Source organism: Ananas comosus, linkage group 14, assembly GCF_001540865.1.
Source record: "Ananas comosus cultivar F153 linkage group 14, ASM154086v1, whole genome shotgun sequence".
Lineage (NCBI taxonomy): Eukaryota > Viridiplantae > Streptophyta > Magnoliopsida > Poales > Bromeliaceae > Ananas > Ananas comosus.
The window spans coordinates 9,345,808-9,368,338 of record NC_033634.1 but is presented as its reverse complement, the minus strand read 5'-3'; the positions used below and the strand labels follow the sequence as shown (position 1 = coordinate 9,368,338).

Here is a 22,531-nt window from a genome sequence, read left to right as displayed (position 1 = left end):
TATGGACTCTTGTTGATCCACCAGAAGGTATAGTACCTGTTGGTTGTAAATGGATTTTTAAGAGAAAGATTGGTGCAGATGGAAAAGTAGACATGCAAGGCGAGACTTGTAACAAAAGGCTACAATCAACGAGAAGGTCTCGACTATAAAGAAACATTCTCTTCTGTGGTCATGCTTAAATCCATTCGAACATTACTTGCCATAGCCGCATACTATGACTGTGAGATCTGGCAAATGGGCGTAAAAATTGCTTTCCTCAATGGATTCATAGAAGAGGACATATATATGCAACAGCCTGAGGGATTTGTGTCCGATAGCCAGAAACATAAAGTATGCAAGCTTCAGAGGTCCATTTATGGATTGAAGTAGGTTTCGAGGAGTTGGAACATACAGTTCAATGATGCAGTCAAAACGTTTGGCTTCGTGAGAAATCAAGATGAACCTTGTGTTTACAAGAAGACTAGTCGGAGCCAACTTGTCTTCCTCGTATTGTACATAGAACACATTCTTTTGATTGGAAATGATACAGGTTTGATGACCTCTGTCAAGGTTTGGTTGTCCCAAAATTTCTTAATGAAAGATCTAGGAGAGGCAGTCTATATCCTTGAAATTAAGGTCTACAGAGATAGATCTAAGAGGCTAATCGGTTTGTCACAGCAAATGTACATAGAAGATGTGTTGAAAAGATTCAACATAAAAAATTCCAAAAGGGGTCTTCTTTCTCTTAGACATGGAATTAATCTTTTCAAGATGATGTGTCCTAAAACACCTGAGGAAAGAGAGCGCATGAGCAGAATTCCCTATGCTTTAGCAATAAGGAGTCTCATGTATGCTATGTTATGTAGAAGACCGGATATTACGCATACTGTAAGTGTTACGAGTAGGTATCAGTCCAATCCAGGTGAAGAACACTGGACTGCTGTGAAAACTATCCTTAAGTACTTGAGAAGAACTAAGGATTTGTGTTTAGTGTATGGTGGAAATGAGCTAACGTTAGAAGGCTTCACAGATTCAGACTTCATGTCGAATGTTGATGATAGAAAGTCAACATCAGGACATGTTTTCATATTGAATAGTGAGGTTATCATTTGGAAGAGTTCCAAAGGGAATACAACAGCAGATTCCACTACTGAGGCAGAAGACATTGCAGCATCTGAGGTATCAAAGGAGGCAGTTTGGCTTCGAAAGTTCGTCACGGAACTAGGAGTGGTGCCTCTTGTCATATTGGATGCACACAATTCCTATTGTGTGTGACCGCATAGGTCCATTACCATTCGGCAGTGGAGTTCAATATCAAACTCTTTAATATTGAATTAGAACTCTTTTAATCTATGGCATAATTTATTTTAAATAATTTTTTACTTCTCTCACTGTCCATGAGTGACACCTAGCAGTAAATCACGGCAATCTAGAATGATGATGAATAATGAACCTTTCCGCTAACAGTTATCATGTGATTAATTCCTTCAAACACACAACGTCCCGATCGGACTAGAGCTATGGTTACTCACCAAATCTTATTATTCGATCATATGACTAGAATATCTAAAACCGATTCAATATAGTAACATAGCTGGAAACTCTTTCCACACATTACGTACCCTGGCCAGGGATTTTCCGAGTCGAGTCTGATAGTCTACATAGGACGTTCTCTCTCAATATTGAGAGTGTTGAATCCCTTATTGCGCACTCTCATGCCTTCCCATATAACTACTATAGCCAATCAGTACTAAATGTAGACCAATGATTAGAGTCTAAGTATTAGTACAGTCAAACGATAGCAATCTATATGTGAAGCAACCATGATGCCTCAGGTTCGAGGAGTACTTCACACCACTGTAGCAAAGAACTAGTCATTGGCGAATATGGAATCATGTGATTGTTCAATTAAATGGTTACGCTCAGTGTACTTGTTCGCTAACAAGCACATGCATGCTTACTTTAGTGTCCTTACACTAATGACTTGAGATTCGTCACCTCAACTTAGAAGTATAGCATACACCGGCCTATCCGAAAATATCATTGCCCTTATGATATTCCTATGACTAGGAGCGTTTAAGAATCTTGTACAAAGAAATATATATCTCAAATTCCTAACTCTTAGGAATATATTTTCTTAACAAAGATTCAAGGGACGATTCATGTAAATATATTGTACTGCTAACAATAAACATGAATACAAACTTGCCGTTTATAAAATAAAGAAAAAATACAAAATATGTCCATAAACCTATGTCACCGATTGACTTTAGGGTATATCACTAACCATCTCCCACTAACACTAATGCCAATCGCTCATGCATCTCATACCCATTCTTTCTAAATGCATATCTAGTTTTTGAAGTGTGAGCGGCTTAGTAAGAGGATCCGCAATATTGTCCACGGATGCTACTTTCTACACAACAATCTGACGTTCATCCACAAATTGTCGGATGATGTGGTAGCGTCGATCTATATGCTTGGACTTCTGGTGAGACCTCGGTTCTTTAGCTTGCGCTATAGCTCCATTATTGTCACAGTAAAGTGGCATTGGCTCCTCAATATATAGAAGGCACCACTCCTAGTTCCGTCACGAACTTTCGAAGCCAAACTGCCTTCTTTGATGCCTCAGATACTGCAATGTATTCTACCTCAGTAGTGGGATCTGCTGTTGTATTCTATTTGGAACTCTTCCAAATGATAGCCTCACCATTCAATATGAAAACATGTCATGATGTTGACTTTTTATCATCAACATCTGACATGAAGTCTGAATCTGTGAAGCCTTCTAACGTTAGCCCACCATACACTAAACACAAATCCTTAATTCTTCTCAAGTACTTAAGGATAGTTTTCACCAGTGTTCTTCACCTGGATTGGACTGATACCTGCTCGTAACACTTACAACATGCGCAATATTCGGTCTTGTACATAGCATAGCATACATGAGACTCCCTATTGCAGAAGCATAGGGAATTCTACTCACGTGCTCTCTTTCCTCAGGTGTTTTAGGACACATTATCTTGGAAAGATTAATTCCATGTCTAAGAGGAAGAAGACCCCTTTTGGAATTTTCTATGTTGAATCTTTTCAACACATCTTCTATGTACATCTGTTGTGACAAACCGATTAGCCTCTTAGATCTATCTCTATATATAGACCTTAATTCTAAGGATATAGGCTGCCTCTCCTAAATCTTTCATTAAGAAATTTTAGAAAAACCAAACCTCGACAGAGGTCATCAAACCTGTATCATTTCCAATCAAAAGAATGTCGTTCACGTACAATACGAGAAAGACAAGTTGACTCCCGCTAGTCTTCTTGTAAACACAAGGTTCATCTTGATTTCTCACGAAGCTAAACGTTTTGACTACATCATTGAACCGTATGTTCCAACTCCTCTGAAGCCTGCTTCAATCCATAAATGGACCTCTAAATCATCCCTGCGATCACTATCGCCAATGAGGAACATTTCTTTCGTGCATTCCATAATGAAATCTCAATATTTCTCTGGAGGTTGGGATATTCTACTAGATCTTTGAGGTAATTGAATAATAGTGGGTTCAGTTTGAATAATTTGTTCAGATTATTTTAGAGAAATTGTTAGCTCATTTGAGACCAACTGTTTGAGCACTATCTCTTTTCCGGCACCACCTTTTTGGACAAACTTTTTTTCCAAAAATATTGCATGTCGGCTAACAATCACGTTTTGTTCATTTTGAAGATAAAAATAGTATCCTGTAGACTCCTTGGGATAACCAATAAATCTTTCTTTATCCGACCTAGCCTCTAATTTATCTGTTTTAAGTTTTTAAACAAAAGATGGGCATCCCCAAATCCTTAAATGATTGAGACCCGATTTTTTGCCGAACCACATCTCATGCGGAGTACAAGGAACAGATTTTAAAGGCACCCCGTTTAGAATGTAGACTGCGGTTAATAGAGCATAAAAGAAATAAAGGTAAGTCTGTGAAGCTCATCATTGATCGTACCATATCTAATAAAGTACGATTTCTTTTTTCTGAAACTCCATTCAATTCCGGAGTTCCAGGAGGTGTCCATTGCGGGAGAATACCGTTTTCTTTGAGATAATTTAGAAATTCGGCATTAAGGTATTCGCCTCCTCGATCTGATCAAAGAGCCTTAATAGTTTTTCCTGTTTGCTTCTCTACTTCATATCTGAACTCTTTGAACTTTTGAAAAGTTTCAAACTTATGTTTCATAAGAAACACAGACCCTACCGTGAATAATTATCAGTAAAAGTCACAAAGTAAAGATAACCACCCCGAGCCGTTTCACTAAACGGTCCACACACATCTGAGTGTACAAGGGCAAGTAACTCTGTGGCTCGCTCTCTTTGTCCAACAAAGGGTGACTTGGCCATTTTGTCTTGAAGACAAGACTCACAAACTGGATAAGATTCTAAAGCACAAGTTCCCAAGTGCCCATTCTTGGCCAGTCGGTTTATCCTATCTTTTGCAGTATGATCTAGTCTAAGGTGCCATAGATACTTTTGGTTCAGATTATTATCTCTAAGTCTCTTATTCTCTTTATGTTCAATATTAGAAACATTTCCACCCAGATTTAGAAAGTAGAGATTGTTAACTAAACTACCAGTAGCTATCAATTTATTTTGAAAATAAATAAAACAACCATTAGTTTCAAAATAAAACGATAGCCAGTTCGAGCTAAAGCTGTAACAGAAATCAAATTTCTAACAACTAAAGAAGAATAATAACAATTCTCTAATTCTAAAATATGTCCAGATGGAAAAAAGTCTCAAAGAACAGCTCCCTACGGCTAACACAGCAACACTTGCTCCATTACCCACACGTAGGGTCACCTCGCCATCCTTCAGTGTTCTACTTCCCTTTAGATCCTGCAATGAATTACAAAGATGTAAGGTACGTGCAGAATCTAATACCCAAGAAGAAGTAGAGCCAATTATATTGGCCTCAACGATGAGCATTTGGTCCGTACCTTCGGAAGAACCGTCTTTCAAATTTTCTTTTAGGGTAGAAAGATATTCTTTACAATTTCTTTTTCAATGCCCTTCTTTTCCGCAATGGAAACATTTTCCTTTAGCCTTGCCTTTGTCGGATTTCTTATACTTGGCTTTCTTCACTCCACCCGATGACTTGAACTTGGAAAACTTTTTCTTTCCTTTGAACTTTCTTTTGGAAGACGAAGTTCTTTCCACAGCCATCGCCATCCCGTTTGTTTTCAACGTGCTTTCCGCTATGACTAGCATATTCATAAGTTCAGACAAAGTGGCATGAATCTTATTTATGTTAAAGTTCATGACGAAATGAGAGAACGATTCTGGCAAAGACTGTAGAACTAGATCGATCTGTAAGTCTGCGTCCAGGTTCAAGCCGAGGTTTATCAGCTGGTCCATATCGTTAATCATTTGGAGACAATGATCACTGACTGACGTGCCTGGAGTCATCTGAGCCCTAAACAACCGCTTTGATATCTCATATCTTACGGTTCGGCTTTGTGCACCATACAACTCTTGTTAGTGCATAAACATCTCATATGCATGAACGTAGTTCTCATGCTGCCGTTGTAGCTCATTTGACATGGAGGCCAGCATGTAATATTTAACACGCTGGTCATCATCTATCCACTTGTCTCTCTCCTGAATTTCTTCAGGTGTGGCCTTAGTGGTAAGCTCGGGAATTGGAGCTTGAAAAACATAATCAAGCTTTTCAATACTTAAAATAATTTTTAGGTTAGGAAGCCAGTCTTGGAAATTAGGGCCGGTTTAATCGGTTAAATTCCATTATGCGAGAAAAAGGGTTAGAGGCATTCATTTTGTCTGCAGAAAGTAGAGATTTTAGTTAGGTGAGTATTTTTCTTTTTAACCTATTAAACTAGGGTCTTTTAGTTTAAAAGGTTCATCCCACTAATTTTATCGAATTTCTACACTCCCTAAGTAGAAAGACGAAAATCCTCATCCACTAGATTTCTTATTGGTGATTGGGGTTTCATAAATTACGACTTACCTGACCGGATAGTTTCTTGGAAAGCCGTAATTTAATGAACGGGTAACATCTTACCTCGACACATCTTATGTGTAATCCAATCATCCTTCTGCCTCTAAGGTTTTTATGCCTTCCCGGACGACTTCTTGGCGCAACAATCTTAGTTAAGTCTAATCCTCCTCTCTTACAAATATGGAATAATCAAAAGACCCTCACCGGACGTTTTCTTGGATCCATTGGTAATGCCATATTGTAGTATCCTATGGCAAGATGTTCGGATAGTTCAAACACAAGTAGCCCTATGGGACCGTGCGTGACTACTCAATGCTGAAACAATACTACATCTTGTGATCGGTGGAAGGCCACGATACAGCATCAAATGCCCCTTCGTTTCAACTTAATATTTTATAGGGAGTTTAAATGCTTTAAAATTATCTCGGTCTTATCATCACATGTTTTATCTCATATAACATAAATCACAGGTATCACATACACAAATTTAACTGCACAGTTTAGGGATGATCATGGACTTTTCTGATTTGACTCGAGCCGATGAGTCAAATCGGTCTATAGGATAATACACACATATTCTCAACTCTTGAGATTATTTCGCTTGCAAATATTTAGCCATCTTCTTCTGTTGGATCTGATACATCCTTTGATGCCATCACGATTTGCGACGCTAATCCATCAACGCTTGATGTACATTCTTCTCCAAATAACCCTAATTTCATCTAATCAAAATTACAGGGATTCGCAGATCCCAATTAAAATAAAGATGGCACGCAGGCCCTTCGTAATCTTACAAAAGCAGGCCCTTCGTAATCTTACAAAATACACCATAATTACAAAATTACAACATTACATATACATCCATAATCAAATCACAGATACAACCATAATCACATCACAGATGTCTTAGGTCCATGATCATCACCCATCTAAAACCTATGTAGAAAAATAATAACTAAATCGATCTAAACATCGATTAAAAATTTTGGAACTCAATAATATGTTTTTCGCAAGTCTCCACATATTTATTTTATGGTGTGAAACTAATAAATCACAGTACGTGCAATTTAAGAAACACAATATCGATCTAATCGTAAAAGGTTACAAAATTTCAATCAAACTGTATAGATCGTTAATATTTTACATAAAATATGAGAACCGGCTCTGATACCATTGTTAGAATTTATCCGGTACAAAAAAAATAAAATTCAAATCACAGCGAAAATTAATATTGTACCTTTTAAAATTTTTCGAAAACTGAAATCCATATTGCACATGACTAAAATCGAAAACAAATCAATCCAGTGCCGGCGGATCATTCTCATGATGCCTTAAGTCCGAGGAGTACTTCACACTACTGTAGAAAAGAACTAGTTACTGGCGAATATGGAATCATGTGACTATTCAACTAAATGGTTACGCTCAGTGTACTTGTTCGCTAACAAGTGTCGGATCGTTGGCGCTAACCATTAATCCCAAAAGCTCGAGCTGTTAGAAATACGCAACCAATTCACTTAAAGCGTACAGAAACAGCGCCCACGGGTCTCGATTGTGACTCGGCCCACCTGGCCTCACGCCACTTCGAACATGACTCGGCCCAACCCAGCCTCACGCCATTTCGAACATGACTCGGCCCACATGGCCTCCCGCCATAGGGCAGGATGCTGGCCCATTTAAGCCAACAATCCCCCCTCCAGTACCTGCACACATTTGCTGTCACGATCCGGGACCGATGCCAATTTGGCCTGACCCGAGCACGTCAAACAGACGTCGAACGGACAGAGTTTCCCCTATCCGCCCAAGGCTCATCACATGTACATTTTCATCAATAGAGAAAAGCACTAGCGGAAACATACACAAACGGCTTACACGAGGGTAAGCAATAGCCATTAGTGAAAGAAAAAGGAAACTAAACATTCACAAGTAATATGATTCATTTTAGACCATATACATTGCATCCATCTCTTACATTTAGGATTCTTTGCATTTCATTACATAATTCCATCATTTCTTTCTTACATCACATTTACCTCAAAATAAGCTTTACATTCTTTTCTTTACATTACTAATCATCAAGTACAAAAGATGAACATGGGGTAGCTACTAACAAAATGTAACCCAACTTTGGTGGCCTCTGACTAAGGCGCGATACCTTTACCTCGGTCGCTCATCGGCTCGCTCGGTCCCGGCTCTGTGAAAATAGTGGGGTGAGAACTACAACGAAGTTTCCAGTGGGTTCAGCCTCAACATCACCGACTTTCCCACTAGGACTAACTCAGGCATAATAGAAAGGATAAGTAGGATATAGTAACCAATCTATAACATGATGCTAATATGTCTGAACAAATAGCAAGAAATATGCTCAACATTAAATATATGCAGATATGCAAATTCTTTCGTTATTTATCTTTACATTTGTTCTTTGTTCTTTATTCTTTGCTCTTTGTTCTTTAATCTCAAGGCTAACCCGGGGGTATCGCCACATTGACTTGCTTCACATTAAGTCCATCATCGCAGGAACTCACCCGCTAGGACCGTCCTTACGGGTCTACTCCAACCCGGATGCATAACTCCGGAGCGCATCGCCCGAGGGGGAGCGACCGCCCTCGAGCACGGAACTCATAGCAAGCATGATTGAAATCCTTAACTCAAAGGATTGTATGTTCAATCTTGACTTTACACTAACTCTAGTGTTCATTACATCACTTTATGTTGCCACTCTAGCAATCATTGCTCTTTGCATTTCTTTTACTTTTGCTAACTCTAGCAATCGCATTCTTTAGCTTTACACATTCTTATTCTTTATACGTTCTTTATTGCTCTCTTTACTTTAGCTTTAGTGATCGTCATCATTCTTTATATCACTTCGATTCTTTGCTTCATACTAACTCTAGTGTCACTTTACTTTACATTATTTAGATGCCACTCGATCTATGTCACAGTGTCACTCTGTTCTTTTGCTCACTTTGGGTGCTCACATTTTCTCTCATGCATACATCTAGGGTTTTTGACATTATCAAGTTCTCAACCATCTCATTATGCAAGTTGTGCTCACAATCATGCAATCATCACATTTCATCATTACTTTACCCTAAAATGCATGCAACAATATATAGAACATATGCTCAAAGAATGACACATTAGGCATAGAGAGAATTTCAATGAGTTTGAAAAGCACCACCCACCTTATAGGTCCCTTTAGGTGCTCCGATGATTTTCTCGGGATTTTTAGGTTCTTCGTTCTTTACCTGCGGCAAAACGAAGCCAACTTAGACCATTTTGCCCATATCTTTCTATAGACTTTTCGTAATGCTCTTCCGAGCGCACCAACGCGTCGGAAATACCCCCAATTAGGTTTCTAGAGGGTCAATTGCACTTAGAAACCCTTATGAGCAAAAGCCCCAATTTGGGTGCCCTAGCTCCAATGTATATCAAAACCTAGGGTTTGATTTCTTTGGGAAGCAAAAGCAGCTTCACTATACTCTAAATAGTCTATTAGAACCATCCCTAGGCTTTCCAAAACCCTAGATTAGATTTCACCATTAGAGGTGGGTTGAAGCTCACCTTGAGCTCAACCATAGTTTTGATCTCTAAAGAAGCAAAAAGAAAGCTTCAAGGACTCTAAATACTCCATTAAAACCATTTCTAGGTTAATCCAAACCCTAGTTTGGAATTTAGCATGAGAAGGGGCAAAGCTTACCTCTAAACTTGCTCCTTTTCCAAGCTAGAGAAGGAGAGGAGAGGTTTTCTTCTTCTCCTTGTCTTCTTCTTCACCTCTTGATCTTCTTCTTCACCTTCTCTTCCTTCTTTTCCTTCATTTCTTTCTTCTTCTTCTTCTCCTTCTTTGTATTCTAGAGAGAGAAAGAGAGGAGAGAGTGTGAGAGGGAGTGGAATGAGAGAAAAGCCCTCATGTCCCTCATACATAACCATTGGGTTGCAAAAATGCTAATAAACCCCTCAACTTTCATCTTATTCAACTGCCTGGACTGGGCAGATTTCGGGCTCGGGGATCGGTCTCCCCGACTAGGGACCGGTCTCCGAGAGCTCTCCCAGCGCAGCCAGAGCTGTTGCGCGCAATGCGACCGGTCTCTCTCTGGTGGGACCGGTCTCTCGGGGACCGGTCTCTCAGGCAGGGACCGGTTCCCGAGAGCTAATTCCTCAGGACTTAGCCGATTTTTCGGCTGTCTCATTTCATACGCGTTCGGGGACCGGTCTCTCCCACCAGGGACCGGTCCCCGAGAGCTGAAAATCTGCAACTTTGCAGAATTTGATTCTTTAGCTCTCGAAAACCTCCCGTAACTCACTTTTAATCATTTTAACACCTTCAGACTTTCCGAAGTGTACCGTTCTCGCACTTGGGTCAATTTGACTGAAGTTCGACATTTTTATTTTTTGAATTTTCGGTATATTACATTTGCAGCATGCAGGAATCGAACCCGTGACCTCCGTCTCTGATACTACTTGTCGGATCGTTGGCGCTAGCCATTAATCCCAAAAGCTCGAGCTGTTAGAAATACGCAACCAATTCACTTAAAGCATACAGAAACAGCGCCCACGGGTCTCGATTGTGACTTGGCCCACCTGTCCTCACGCCACTTCGAATATGACTCGGCCCAACCCAGCCTCACGCCATTTCGAACATGACTCGGCCCACATGGCCTCCCGCCACAGGGCAGGATGCTAGCCCATTTAAGCCAACAACAAGCACCTGCATGCTTACTTTAGTGTCCTTACACTAATGACTTGATATTCATCACCTCAATAGCAAACACCGGCCTATCCGAAAATATCATTGCCCTTATAATATTCCTATGACTACTAGCGTTTAAGAACCTTGTATAAAGAAATATATATCTCAAATTCCTAACTCTTAGGAATATATTTTCTTAACAAAGATTCAACGGATGATTCATGTAAATATATTGTACTGCTAACAATAAACATGAATAAAAACTCGCCCTTTATAAAATAAAGAAAAAATACAAAATATGTCCATAAGCCTATGTCATCGATTAGCTTTAGGGTATATCACTAACTGCTATTGGGGTAAAACCAGATTTCTAGAAGGCTTACGATAAAATCAATTGGTCTTTCTTTAGAAAGGTTTTAGAGTTGCTGGGTTTTAACAATAAATGGTGCGAATGGGTCAGTGAATGTGTCAGTAACTCTAAGTTGGTCATCCTGGTTAACGGCGTAGCATCTAATTGGATCAAATCTAAAAGAGGAGTGCCACAAGGCGACTCTCTATCTCCTTACCTATTTCTTCTTGTGGTCGAGTGCCTCGCCAGAATGATTGAAAGGGCTAAGGAGTCTAATCTTCTCAAGGGAATTGGAGCCATGACAGATAGCTCCATAACTCTAATTCAATATGCTTACGATATTTTGTTCTTTTGTGAGGCGAGAAAAAGATTTATGAATAATCTTAATTCTTGTGGAATCTTTTTGAGTAGGCTTTTGGAATCAAGATTAACAAAGAGAAGTCCGAATTATTTTATATGGGGAGTAAGAGTGGAAAATATAGTAGGTTCGCTAATATCTTGCAATGCAAAGTTGGAAAGTTGCCTAATAAGTATTTAGACCTACCTTTGACCTCCAAGGCACTTAACAAGGAAGATTGGGTACGTGTCAATAATAACTTCCAAAGGAGAATTGACGGCTGACAAGCTAAACTCCTCTCCAGAGGAGGTAGATTAACACTGATTAATTCAGTTCTCTCTAACCTACCGATACATTTTTTTCTCTATATTTAAAGCACTGAAATGGGTTTTAAAGCATATGGAGGCGTTGCGAATGGATTTCTTTCGGAAAGGATGGGTGGGCTATACAAGGGGAGTTTATATGGTTTCTTGGAAAAATATTTGTATGAGTAGAATGGAAGGAGGCTTAGTGTCAAAGATTTAGCCACCATGAATGATGCCCTATAACTAAATAGTGGTGGCATTTTTTTGTTGAACGGGAACTACAATGGATTAAACTAATTAGAAGCTTATATTACAACATAAGGCGACCGTTGTTCGAAGGAAGGTCCTTTTGACTGACCTCATAATGTTGGAAGAACGTGTTACAATTGAAAGAAATTTTCAAGAGCGGAGTTAGTTAAGGTCTGGGGGACGGACTACTAGTTGATTTTTGGGCAGATAGATGGTGTGGTGACGCATCCCTGAAGTCATACTTTCCAAACATATTCTCTAATGTACACATCAAAGAGATTCGAGTCTGTGAATGTTTCTCTGTCATGGGATGGATGTGGAGAAAGATTCTAAGAGGAGTGAGAAGAGACATACAGTGTAGTAATCAGAGTATTAGGGAGCTAAAGAACACTCTCGCTAACTTTCGAGTCAAAAATCAACCAGATGTTATTCACTGGAGATAGAACTCTGGAGATAGGTTTATAGTTAAATCTGTGTATTTGTTTATCCAGAGTGGCGGAGCCAACGATGCCGCAATGCTTGCCATTTGGAGACTCAAAATTTCGACTAAAGCCAAAATTTTCCTCTGGCTAGCCCTAAAAAAGAGACTGCTACTGTGAATAATCTTCTTAAAAGAGGATGGAAAAGGAGTAATGGGTGTGTTTTGTGTGGTGCTGATTTGGAGACAATGGACTACTTGTTGGTGGGATGTGTCGTCAGTAAGTTCCTTTTTATTTAGCACCTTGACGAGTTCTACGTCTTCCCCTTTATTGAGGACGTCAATACTGTCTGGGAGGAGCTGCTGGGGAGGGGTTCGCAAACTGACATTGTGAAGGCTCAGATACTGGTAGCAGCCACATGGTGGATGATTCGGCGTGAAAGAAATAATATTATTTTTAGGAATCTACCTACCAATGCTATCTCATTTGCTCATCGCATTGGAGTGCCGACGAAAGAGTGTGCCGATTTTTGTAGAGCTGGGTGATGTTGGCGTTTGTTATACTCTATTTTTGACACTTGTATCTGCTTCCTCTTAGCTTTTCTCTTTGTTTTTGTTTCTTCTTCTTTTGTTTTTTCGACTTTTTGAGGCCTTTGCTGCCTCACTCTTTATAGCTTAATTCATTTGTTTTATGAATAAAGCAGGTAGTGTGATAATGTGCTCAAGGAGGAATAAGACTACAAGAGTGGAAGAAAAATAGCCGAGGGATTCAGAAAAAGATTGAGACATAAGTTTTATTAAAAAAAAATGGCCAATTTGCATAAAAAATCCACTAATTTTGCGCTTTTGCAAAAGTGGGCCACCTTTTTAGTTTTTGCAAATTCGGACCGAATTTTTAGAAGGATGACCAAACTACCCTTCTGTCAAAATGTATAAAAATTTTATGCTTTGAATGCCTAGAAAATACAACTGTTAAGTCACTAAGTGTAAAACTTCTTGAAATGACAACTACTAAGTCATAATTATATGTACCTTTCTCGTGAAACGAAAAACCTCATTCAAGAGAAAATAAAAAAAAGAATAATTAATAAGATGAAAGAGTGCAACATCCTCTCAAATAGTGCAACAAACTCCTCAAAATAGTGCAATATCTGTATAAATAGTGCAACATATGCATTGTTAATACACATTTTGCATAATTTTTACACTAAATTACGCATAATTTAGTATNAAGAGATTGTTGCACTATTTAAAAGGATATTGCACTCTTTCATCTTATTAATTAATCTTTATTTTTTTTATTTTCTCTTGAATGAAGTTTCTTGTTTTACAAGAAAGGTAAATGCATATAATTATGGCTTAGCAGTTGTCATTTCCAAGAAGTTTTATACATAATGACTTAGCAGTTGTATTTTTCTAGACATTTAAAGTATATCATTTTTATGAATTTTGAAAGAGGGGTAGTTTGATCATCCTTCTGAAAATTCGGCCTGAATATGCAAAAACTAAAAAGGTGGCCCACTTTTGCAAAAGCGCAAAATTAGTGGATTTTTTATGCAAATTGGCCAAAAAAAATCAATTTGGCCCTCATAAAACTAAAATTTCTAATATTTCATTTTTTACTATAAAGGTTTTTATATAATTTTCAAAAGTTGAAGGGGGCCATGGCCACTGTAAGCCTTACTATGGCTCCATACCTACATTAGAGGATCCTTAATGCCAAACTATCCTTGGCTGGATAAGACCAACTATGAATTTTATAAATCAAAATGCTGTGCAAAAACTAAACCACCCTCTAGATGAGTACTTGACGACTTGTATTTATACCTCAATAACAAGTCACTTTTAGTGTAAGGACTGAGATTTTGCAATATGGCTAAACTCTTTGTTGCAGAAAATGAGTTAGAATGGAGAAGTTACGCGATCATTACTAATCACTTAAAGCGAATAGTAACTCCGATTTTCCGGAGAGGCCGATCAGTGGAGATGGCTTCTGGTGCGTATCGAACTCCGTTCATAGCACTCCAATAGCTCGTTTTCAATGGTTCGACTATTCTGAAACCATTAGCGCTGACGAATTTCAGATCTGACGCACGGTTTTTGAGAAAACTGGAGATACATATAATTTATGTATTTGTGTGTGATTTTGCTAGTAGGAGAAAGGATGGGTTTCGTCGAAAATCGGCGATTATATCGGGTGAAGCAAAATTGTGAGTTCAATGCCCCGGTCGTGCTGAACGTGCTTGCACAGTCCGTTTGCAAATCTGACGGATGGATCTCCCGGAAATCCAAAATGTTCGCAATGGAGTCGAAATTGGCAAAACGAAAAATTCGCAAAACACCCCACATTTTTTGTATCGTTTTGCGTGATTTCGAACGTGTAGGTACATTCGCGCGTTTTACCCGTACCGTGAGGGACTCGGTTAAAAATAAGGAGTCTTGCTTTATGCAATTATGCATTCATGTATATAATGGGCCTTTAGGGTTTCATCCATGGAAAACCCTAACCCTAGCCCCTTATTCCTCAATCGAGGCCCCAGCCACCTTCCTCCTTTTCCCCTGCCCTAGCCGCGCGCGCCCCGGCCGCTTGCACATGCCGCCGGCCGCCGAAAAGCAGCCTTACTCCCTCCCCTCTAGTGTTTCTAGCACACCTCCCCTCATCTCTACCTGTGTTGCTGCTAGGGAGGCCCCACACCCTCGCGCACCACCTCTGACAGCAAGCCCTAACCCCGACGACCATCCTCGTCGGTCGCCGCCGCCCCTGCGCGCTGCCGCCGCCCTGGCGACCTGCGGCCAGCTTGTAGCATTTAGGGCCGAGGGAGCTTCAGCTCCCTCCCCTCACACTGCCACCGCCTGTGGCATCCCCTGCCACTTCCCCCGGAGCCCCGGCGATCTCCGCTACCGGCCTTAGCCGCCCCGAGCACCGCCACCGTGTTGCAGCCCCCGTGCGGGCTCCCTGGACGAGCTCGGTCCGAGCTGAGCTTGTACCTCCTCCCCCGTGCCGCCGTAGCCCGGAGCCACTCCTGCGGCACCTCTCCGGAATCAGGCGATCCCCCGCCGTCACCCCTGGGAGCCCCGCCGGCCGCCGTGGTCGCCGCTGCCTCTGGACTTGAACCCTAGCCCGTGCGGGCTCAGGTTGCTCCACCGCCACCTCCCGCTGGCAGGCACGAGCCCCAGCCTCCCCACGTCGACCGTACCCGTCGGCCGCCGGCGAGCTTGCCGCAGAGTCATCGTTGGCCATGCCCTAGCTCTCCCCTTGCCGATAAGCTAATTACTGCTGTTTGTGCACTGTTGTGGGGTTGTTTGCACTGTACAGGCGATCCGAGGCCACCCCGATGCCTCCGGAGGTGAGCACGGTGATCGTTGTTCAATGCTGATCACAGTGCTCACCTCATTTGGGGTCAACAAGCCTCGGATTGCAAAATTAGGCATGTTTTAGTTTTTGTGCACAGTTTCGTTGAACTTCGAGTCGCTCCTACACCTCCCATAGTGGACTGCCATGCTCTGATTCGTGAGAACATCGAGACCTATCAGTATGTGTCTCAGCCAGGCTCGAAAGTCCTTGGTTTGCGCAGTCGGACCGTAAAACCCCGAAAATCATATAAAATAATGTGATTTTATGTAATCGCAGGGACTTTTATGCAATTATGCACTTCGTGGCTGCTGTGGGCAGTGCGGGTGGGATACGGGTGATCTTTGGACTGATTGTCCAACGTCCGATGCCCTTCGCGGAAATCAAAGGACGATTTCGGTGCATTTTTCGGCGAAATCCGCCGACGAAACGCGATTTCGGTTCGGAATTCTTCCGATGGTGCCTCACGGTATATTGTGTAGTCGCTAAGCCTTTTTGGCTGGTCACTCGCATCGTTTTGAGGGTTCGGAAACGAAAGGTGAGCGACGGTGGGTTCCGGTGTCGAATTTAACATTTTCGGGAACCCGGATCGGAACGGTTATTGGATGATAATCGTTTCGATGTGGGGATGTGCGTTTGCTGCCATGTCACACGAATAGTTGAGTGTAGTGGCAGTGGGTGACTCGTAGAGCGAGTCGGTGAGTTCCGGGACAGTTCGTGGGTCCTGGTAGAGTCCCGGTGCCATTTTCGAGACTTCCGGCGTGTTCGGCAATCAGTTTTGGGAAACTGATTTCCGTAGGATTGTTTGTGGGGATTGTGAGTTAGCGTTTGGTGTTTGTGGGATGGATTCTAATCCGGTGGACCTTTCGTAGGTCTGGTTGTTATTTCCTCCGCAATCGGAAGATCAGTACCGTACTCGTACAGGTAGGTACTTCAATCCGAAGTCGGTACAGTGGTGTACGCTCGGTGATATTTTCTTACCCTTTTTCTCTCGTTGTTATCTTGCATATATATATATATATATATATATATATATATATATATATATATATATATATATATATATATATAGTGTTGAGCCTAGCACCCATGTTGTTTTCGTTATATTCTACTCGGTTGTTTTCATGTTTAGTATCATGAGTAGGAGTAGTGCAGATTTATGATTTCATGTGAGATCGGTGACCTAGTTGGTCGATTGTTGTATCTCGTATCTGTGACCTATTCGGTCGGTTTACTACATTTGCTATCGTGATCTACTTGGTCGGTTGGACTATTTGGTGACCTATACAGTCAGTATGCCCTGAGGGGCAGGATTGTCGACTAGTTGCCGACGGTTAGCTATTGAGCATATCATCATTGATCGCCCGAGACTCGTACGCATTTCACGAACACCAGCGGTCTGATCCACCGCAAGAGGGTATTCTTTTCCGAAAAAGTGGTTGGGAGTGCCAACCCGTGAGCCCAGCGGCCTAGGCTGGGTTATATGCAGGTAGAGTGGCAGTGGCACACGCTTGAGGTCTGCAGACCGATATAGCAGGTTTCAGATTGGGTATTTTTGGACTTGTCGTCTGGTTGATGCATACATACAATACATACAATAGCAGTAGTTGTGTATTTATAAATCCTGTTCATTTATTATCGTTGCTACTGTATTACATTTACCCATACCTTTGTTTATTCTCCTTGACTGGTGAGTACCCCTCGCCCTCGTCGGCTTGCTGTACCCATTGGGAGGGAAGATATGTTTACATGTTCTCACCCCCCACCCCCATTACAGGTGACGTCGTGAGTCCTAGTGGGACGGTTCGAGGGGAGCGTACTTAGTGGTTCGGTAGAGCTTTCAGACCCGTCTATTGGTTTAAACTCTAAACTCAGTTTATTTAAATAAACAACTTAGACAGCAATTATGGTTCAGTATTTTATTACATTTGAATATTTGGGTTTTCATGAATGTAATAAAGGATTTGTGATTCTTGTAAACTGAAAATGATTTTCTGCCTTTCGTGGTAGTATGTTTTAAAAGGAAAAAATTTTCATGTGGAAAATAGTTTTTAAAAGATTTTTTCTTGGTTGTCATGACTTAGTATTTCAAAACGAGTTTCCGGATAGGAAACATTTTAAACTAATAGTTTTTAAACTAATAGTTGTGGATTTATGGATAAATTCTGAATGTGAATCTGAATATGAATGGTGTATGAATGCGTGTATATTCATATGTAGTGGTTGTATCCTGTGTTATGTATCTTGTACTAGTGCGACGCCGTGCAAATATAGGGAGACTCTGTCCGTGTGAACAATAGACTCCCTATATTTATGTTATTTGTGGTGGATCTGGCATACCCTGGGGGTCAGATTTTTCAAAAAAAAAAAAAAATTGGACACTTCCACTTTGCTTTTAAATCAAGAAGAGGCCCCGGGGTGTGACATTTAGAGTCAATTTCTATCTCAACTACTTATTTTTCACTTTTAGAGTCAAATATATCTCAACCACTTATTTAGAAAAATAAGCGGCCATGATTTATATCATGTATTGAAGCATGACTCGAAGGGCCAGTTTGGTTCATGTTATATAGTATTACTGGTTATCTAAACATGACTAGTAATTTGACATATATTATTCAAATTACTGCCCATGGTGCATTACTTTATTTGGTTCAGTACAATAATGTAATATCGAATTATCGTGTACGTAAAATTATTTTATTTGGTTTATTCTATATATTTCAGTAGTTCTGATAGCAAAGATTAATGATCAAATAGCCCAAAGAAAAAAAAAAAGAAGAAAACTAGCTAGAGAGCAAAATGAAAGAACTTAGGGTGTGTTTGGTTCGAATTCAGAATCGATATCGGAATCGAAATAAGAATAAACTGGAAACGGAATCGAAATGATTCATTATCTTATTCTCTTTGGAAACGGATAATTCGAAATATAAAACTAAATTTTGATTTATTCAAATTCAAACTTAAAATTTAAATTTAAATTTGAATCTATAAGTTTAATTTAACTTTTAAATAAAATTTGAATAAAACTTTGGATTTTAAATTAAATTTAAATTTAAATTCAAATTTATAAATTATATTTTGAAATACTTGATTGAATTTTAATTTTTAATTTAAGTTCAAATTAAAATTAAAATTTATAAATATAATTTTTAAATTTAAACTTATATTTTAATTAAAAATAAATTTAAAAAATTAAATTTAATCCGATCAAAATCCATTCTGTTCGGATTTAATTTCTAATTCGGTCTCCTAGGCTCTGGATTGAGAAAAGGGCTAATTTGGAAGATTCCTATTCACCTGGGAATTGATATCGGAATGTAAATTTTGCATATCAAATACGGACAAATGGATTCGTCGATTTCGATTCTGATCGTCAAGTAAGAAAGTGGCGAATCACACACGCCATTAATAAATATTAAGGGTCAATCGTGCAATTAACCCTTTTTATTTTTCCTTGTATAAGTGATCTTTTCAGCTTCCGTCGTGAGTTGAAATCCCGCACCCTCACCCTTTGCCCTCTTACTGTGGTTTGGCACCCTGTGTCTGTGTGGGCGGGCGGCTGGCTGGCTGGCTGGGCCTTGAATCTCCATCGAGCGTTCGCAATCTTCCCGAACTTATCGAACCGAACGTTCTCGATTCCGGTCCACTGCCCCCACCTCTATCCCTCTCCCTCCTCTCATAGGTAAGTCATTTGCACTTACGAACTAGGGTTCCGCTCTCTCTCTCTCTCTCCCCTATCATTTCCCCATTCGCCCCCCAATTTCCCTCTAACCCATTTCAACAAACACCTCGCGATCGGTGTTCACTCTCTCCCGCCTCTACCTTCACTGCATACCATGGGAAAATCCAGCGCCAGGAAGAAGAAGAACGCCAACGCCATCGCCAACGCCAACGCCAACGCCAACTCTAACAACACCGCCGACGCCGCGACAAAAACTACAACTAGTACTAGTGGTAGTGATAACGAGACGGGCCAGAGGGCGGTGCCTCCTGCGGCGGCGGCGGCGGCGGCGGCGGCGGCGGCGAATGGTGGTGCGGCGGCGATGGAGGCGTCGGTGCTGGTGCGGCGGGCGCAGGAGCTGAAGGAGGAGGGGAACCGGCTGTTCCAGGCAAGGGACTACGAGGGGGCGCTGCGGCAGTACGAGCAGGCGCTGAAGCTGACGCCGCGGGGCCACCCGGACCGCGCGGTCTTCCACAGCAACCGCGCCGCCTGCCTGATGCAGATGCGGCCCGTCGACCACGAGGCCGTCGCCGCCGAGTGCTCCCTCGCCCTGCAGGCCCAGCCCCGCTTCCCCCGCGCCCTCCTCCGCCGCGCCCGCGCCCTCGAGGCCCTCCGCCGCTCCGACCTCGCCCTCCAGGACGTCCGCGCCCTCCTCGCCCTCGACCCCGACCACCGCGACGCCCTCGACTCCTCCGCCGCTCTCCCCCTCCCCCTCCCCCTCTCCCCCAGCCGCCCTCCCCGCCGCCCTCGGCGCCTCCGCCCTCGGCGCTTCCGCCCCCGCCATCGCCGGCCTCGGCCCTCCCTCCCCGCCCGCCCATCCCCAAGAAACCAACCCCCACCCCCAAGTCCCCTCCTCCCCCTCCTCCTCAAAATGCTACTACAAATATTTCTCACATGAAGTCCGATCCGTTGCCGGCCATCTCCAAGTCCGCAGCTGGCGCTTCGCTGCCGAACGGCCCGGCAGCGGTGAAATTGAGCGCCGACAAGAAGCCGCCGCTGCCGTCGTCTTCGGCTGCGCGGCAGTGGCGGCGGCGGCCGCTTAAGCTTGTATACGATCACGATATACGGCTGTCCGAGATGCCGGCGAATTGTGGCTTCAGGGCGCTCAGGGAGGTCGTGGCGACGCGGTTCCCGTCGTCTAAGTCGGTGCTGATTAAGTACCGGGATGGCGACGGCGACCTTGTTACCATTACCAGCACTGCAGAGCTGAGGCTGGCGGAGTCGTGCCTCGATCAACTCGCTGCCTCGAAAGAGGGGAAGGAGGATGGAGACGAGGCGAAGGAGAAGCTTCGGCTGCTGAGGCTTCATATTGTGGAGGTGAGCCCGGAGCAGGAGCCCCCATTGCCGGAGGAAGAAGAAGAAGAACAACAACAACAACACGAAGAAGATCAAGAACCAGCACAAGAGGAGGAGAAGCAGGACGAGGACGATGGGTTGGTTAAGGGGGACGACAGCCTGTCCCATTCTTCGGCGGCAGAGTCCTTGTCAGAAGCCGTGGAGAATGGTGTCGGGAAGGCCGGTGCGGATGGAAAGGCGGCAGAAGAGAAGTCCGCATCCGGAAAGAAGGAATGCGATCATCCAGAGTGTAAGGAGGTCGAGATCGATGATTGGCTGTTCGAGTTTGCGCAGCTGTTCCGCAACCAGGTCGGTATCGACCCGGATGCCCACGTTGACTTGCATGAGCTTGGAATGGAGCTCTGCTCCGAGGCTCTTGAGGAGACCGTGACGAGCGAAGAGGCTCAATCCCTTTTTGAGATGGCGGCGTCCAAGTTCCAGGAGGTGGCCGCATTGGCCTTCTTTAATTGGGGCAACGTGCACATGTGCGCTGCGAGGAAACGCATCCCACTCGATGACTCTTCCCCTAAGGAAGTCATGGCGGCTCAACTCCGCACCGCTTATGATTGGGTGAGAGAGAAGTACTCTCTTGCGAGGGAAAAGTATGAGGAGGCCCTCCGAATCAAGCCGGACTTTTATGAAGGATTGCTTGCACTGGGGCAGCAGAATTTTGAGACAGCAAAGCTGCATTGGTCGTTCGCACTTGCCGACAAGGCCGATTTGTCGTCGTGGGATTATTCGGAAACCATAAAGCTTTTTGATAGTGCGGAGGAGAAGATGAAGGCGGCAACCGAGATGTGGGAGAAAGTGGAAGAGCAGAGGGTGGCGGAGCTCAAGAACCCTGGGATAAGCAAGAAGGATGAGATTCAGAAGAAAAGGAAGAAGCAAGGGGCTGCGGCTGCAGATGGTCCGGAAGAGTTGACTGCTGAAGAGGCGGCGGAGCAGGCGGCGGCCATGAGATCACAGATTCATCTCTTCTGGGGTAACATGCTTTTTGAGCGCTCGCAAGTGGAATTCAAGCTCGGAGTTGGTGATTGGAGGAAGAATCTTGATGCTGCGATTGAGAGGTTCAAGCTAGCTGGAGCCTCAGAAGCAGACATTTCTATGGTTCTCAAGAACCATTCATCTAATGCGGGTGTAGCAGAGCCAGATGAAAAGAAAGCGGCGAGTGTTGATTCCGAAAAAATTTCAGATGATGAAGTTAAGCATCTAGTTGAGAGCTGAATTTGATTTTATTTTTCCACTTTGGACAGTGGAAGGGATGTTCCTAGGGTGCGATCGACCTGCTAAGTGTGGACGAATGAACTTCCAATCTAAAGTCCTGCAATTCTGAGAGCCCTTGCTAGGTTTCTGGTGCTGCACCATAGATTTTTGTGCTTTAGACCTGTGCTCTCCTTTTTCAGAAGCACTTTGCTGATTTATTAGCCCAGGTGTGTATTTCCTAAACCTTTCATTGGGCAAGTATGAAATGATAACTGAGATGAACTTATATCAGTATGCTGATGTATTTTACAATCTCTAGTCTTAATGTATGCTTTGCCAATTTTCTCTAAATGAGCATTTCTAGTTCAAACGCACACCCTTAGTTGGACATTTGGACTATTATGATCTTTATTGTGCAAACCACGACCCTATCCCAGTCCTTTAGTGATTCACACAATATAGGGTTTACTGTCAGAACTTTTGAGGCATTTGGATGGAGTGGTCTTAACGTCTTAGTAACAGAGCAACTGTTCCTTTAGCATTGTATAAGCCTGGTTGATAACAAAAGTCATGGATTAATTAAAATAGGAT

At 42.5% G+C, this 22,531-nt stretch overlaps 1 protein-coding gene across 1 annotated transcript; it reads left to right on the top strand.

Moving 5' to 3' along the window:
* LOC109720492 (HSP-interacting protein) lies at window positions 19,239–22,291 on the top strand. The gene is given in 4 exon segments (XM_020247644.1): window positions 19,239–19,410; window positions 19,453–20,137; window positions 20,139–20,201; window positions 20,203–22,291. Coding segments are annotated over 3 exon segments (2,442 nt in total). The 5' UTR covers window positions 19,239–19,410; window positions 19,453–19,517; the 3' UTR covers window positions 21,962–22,291.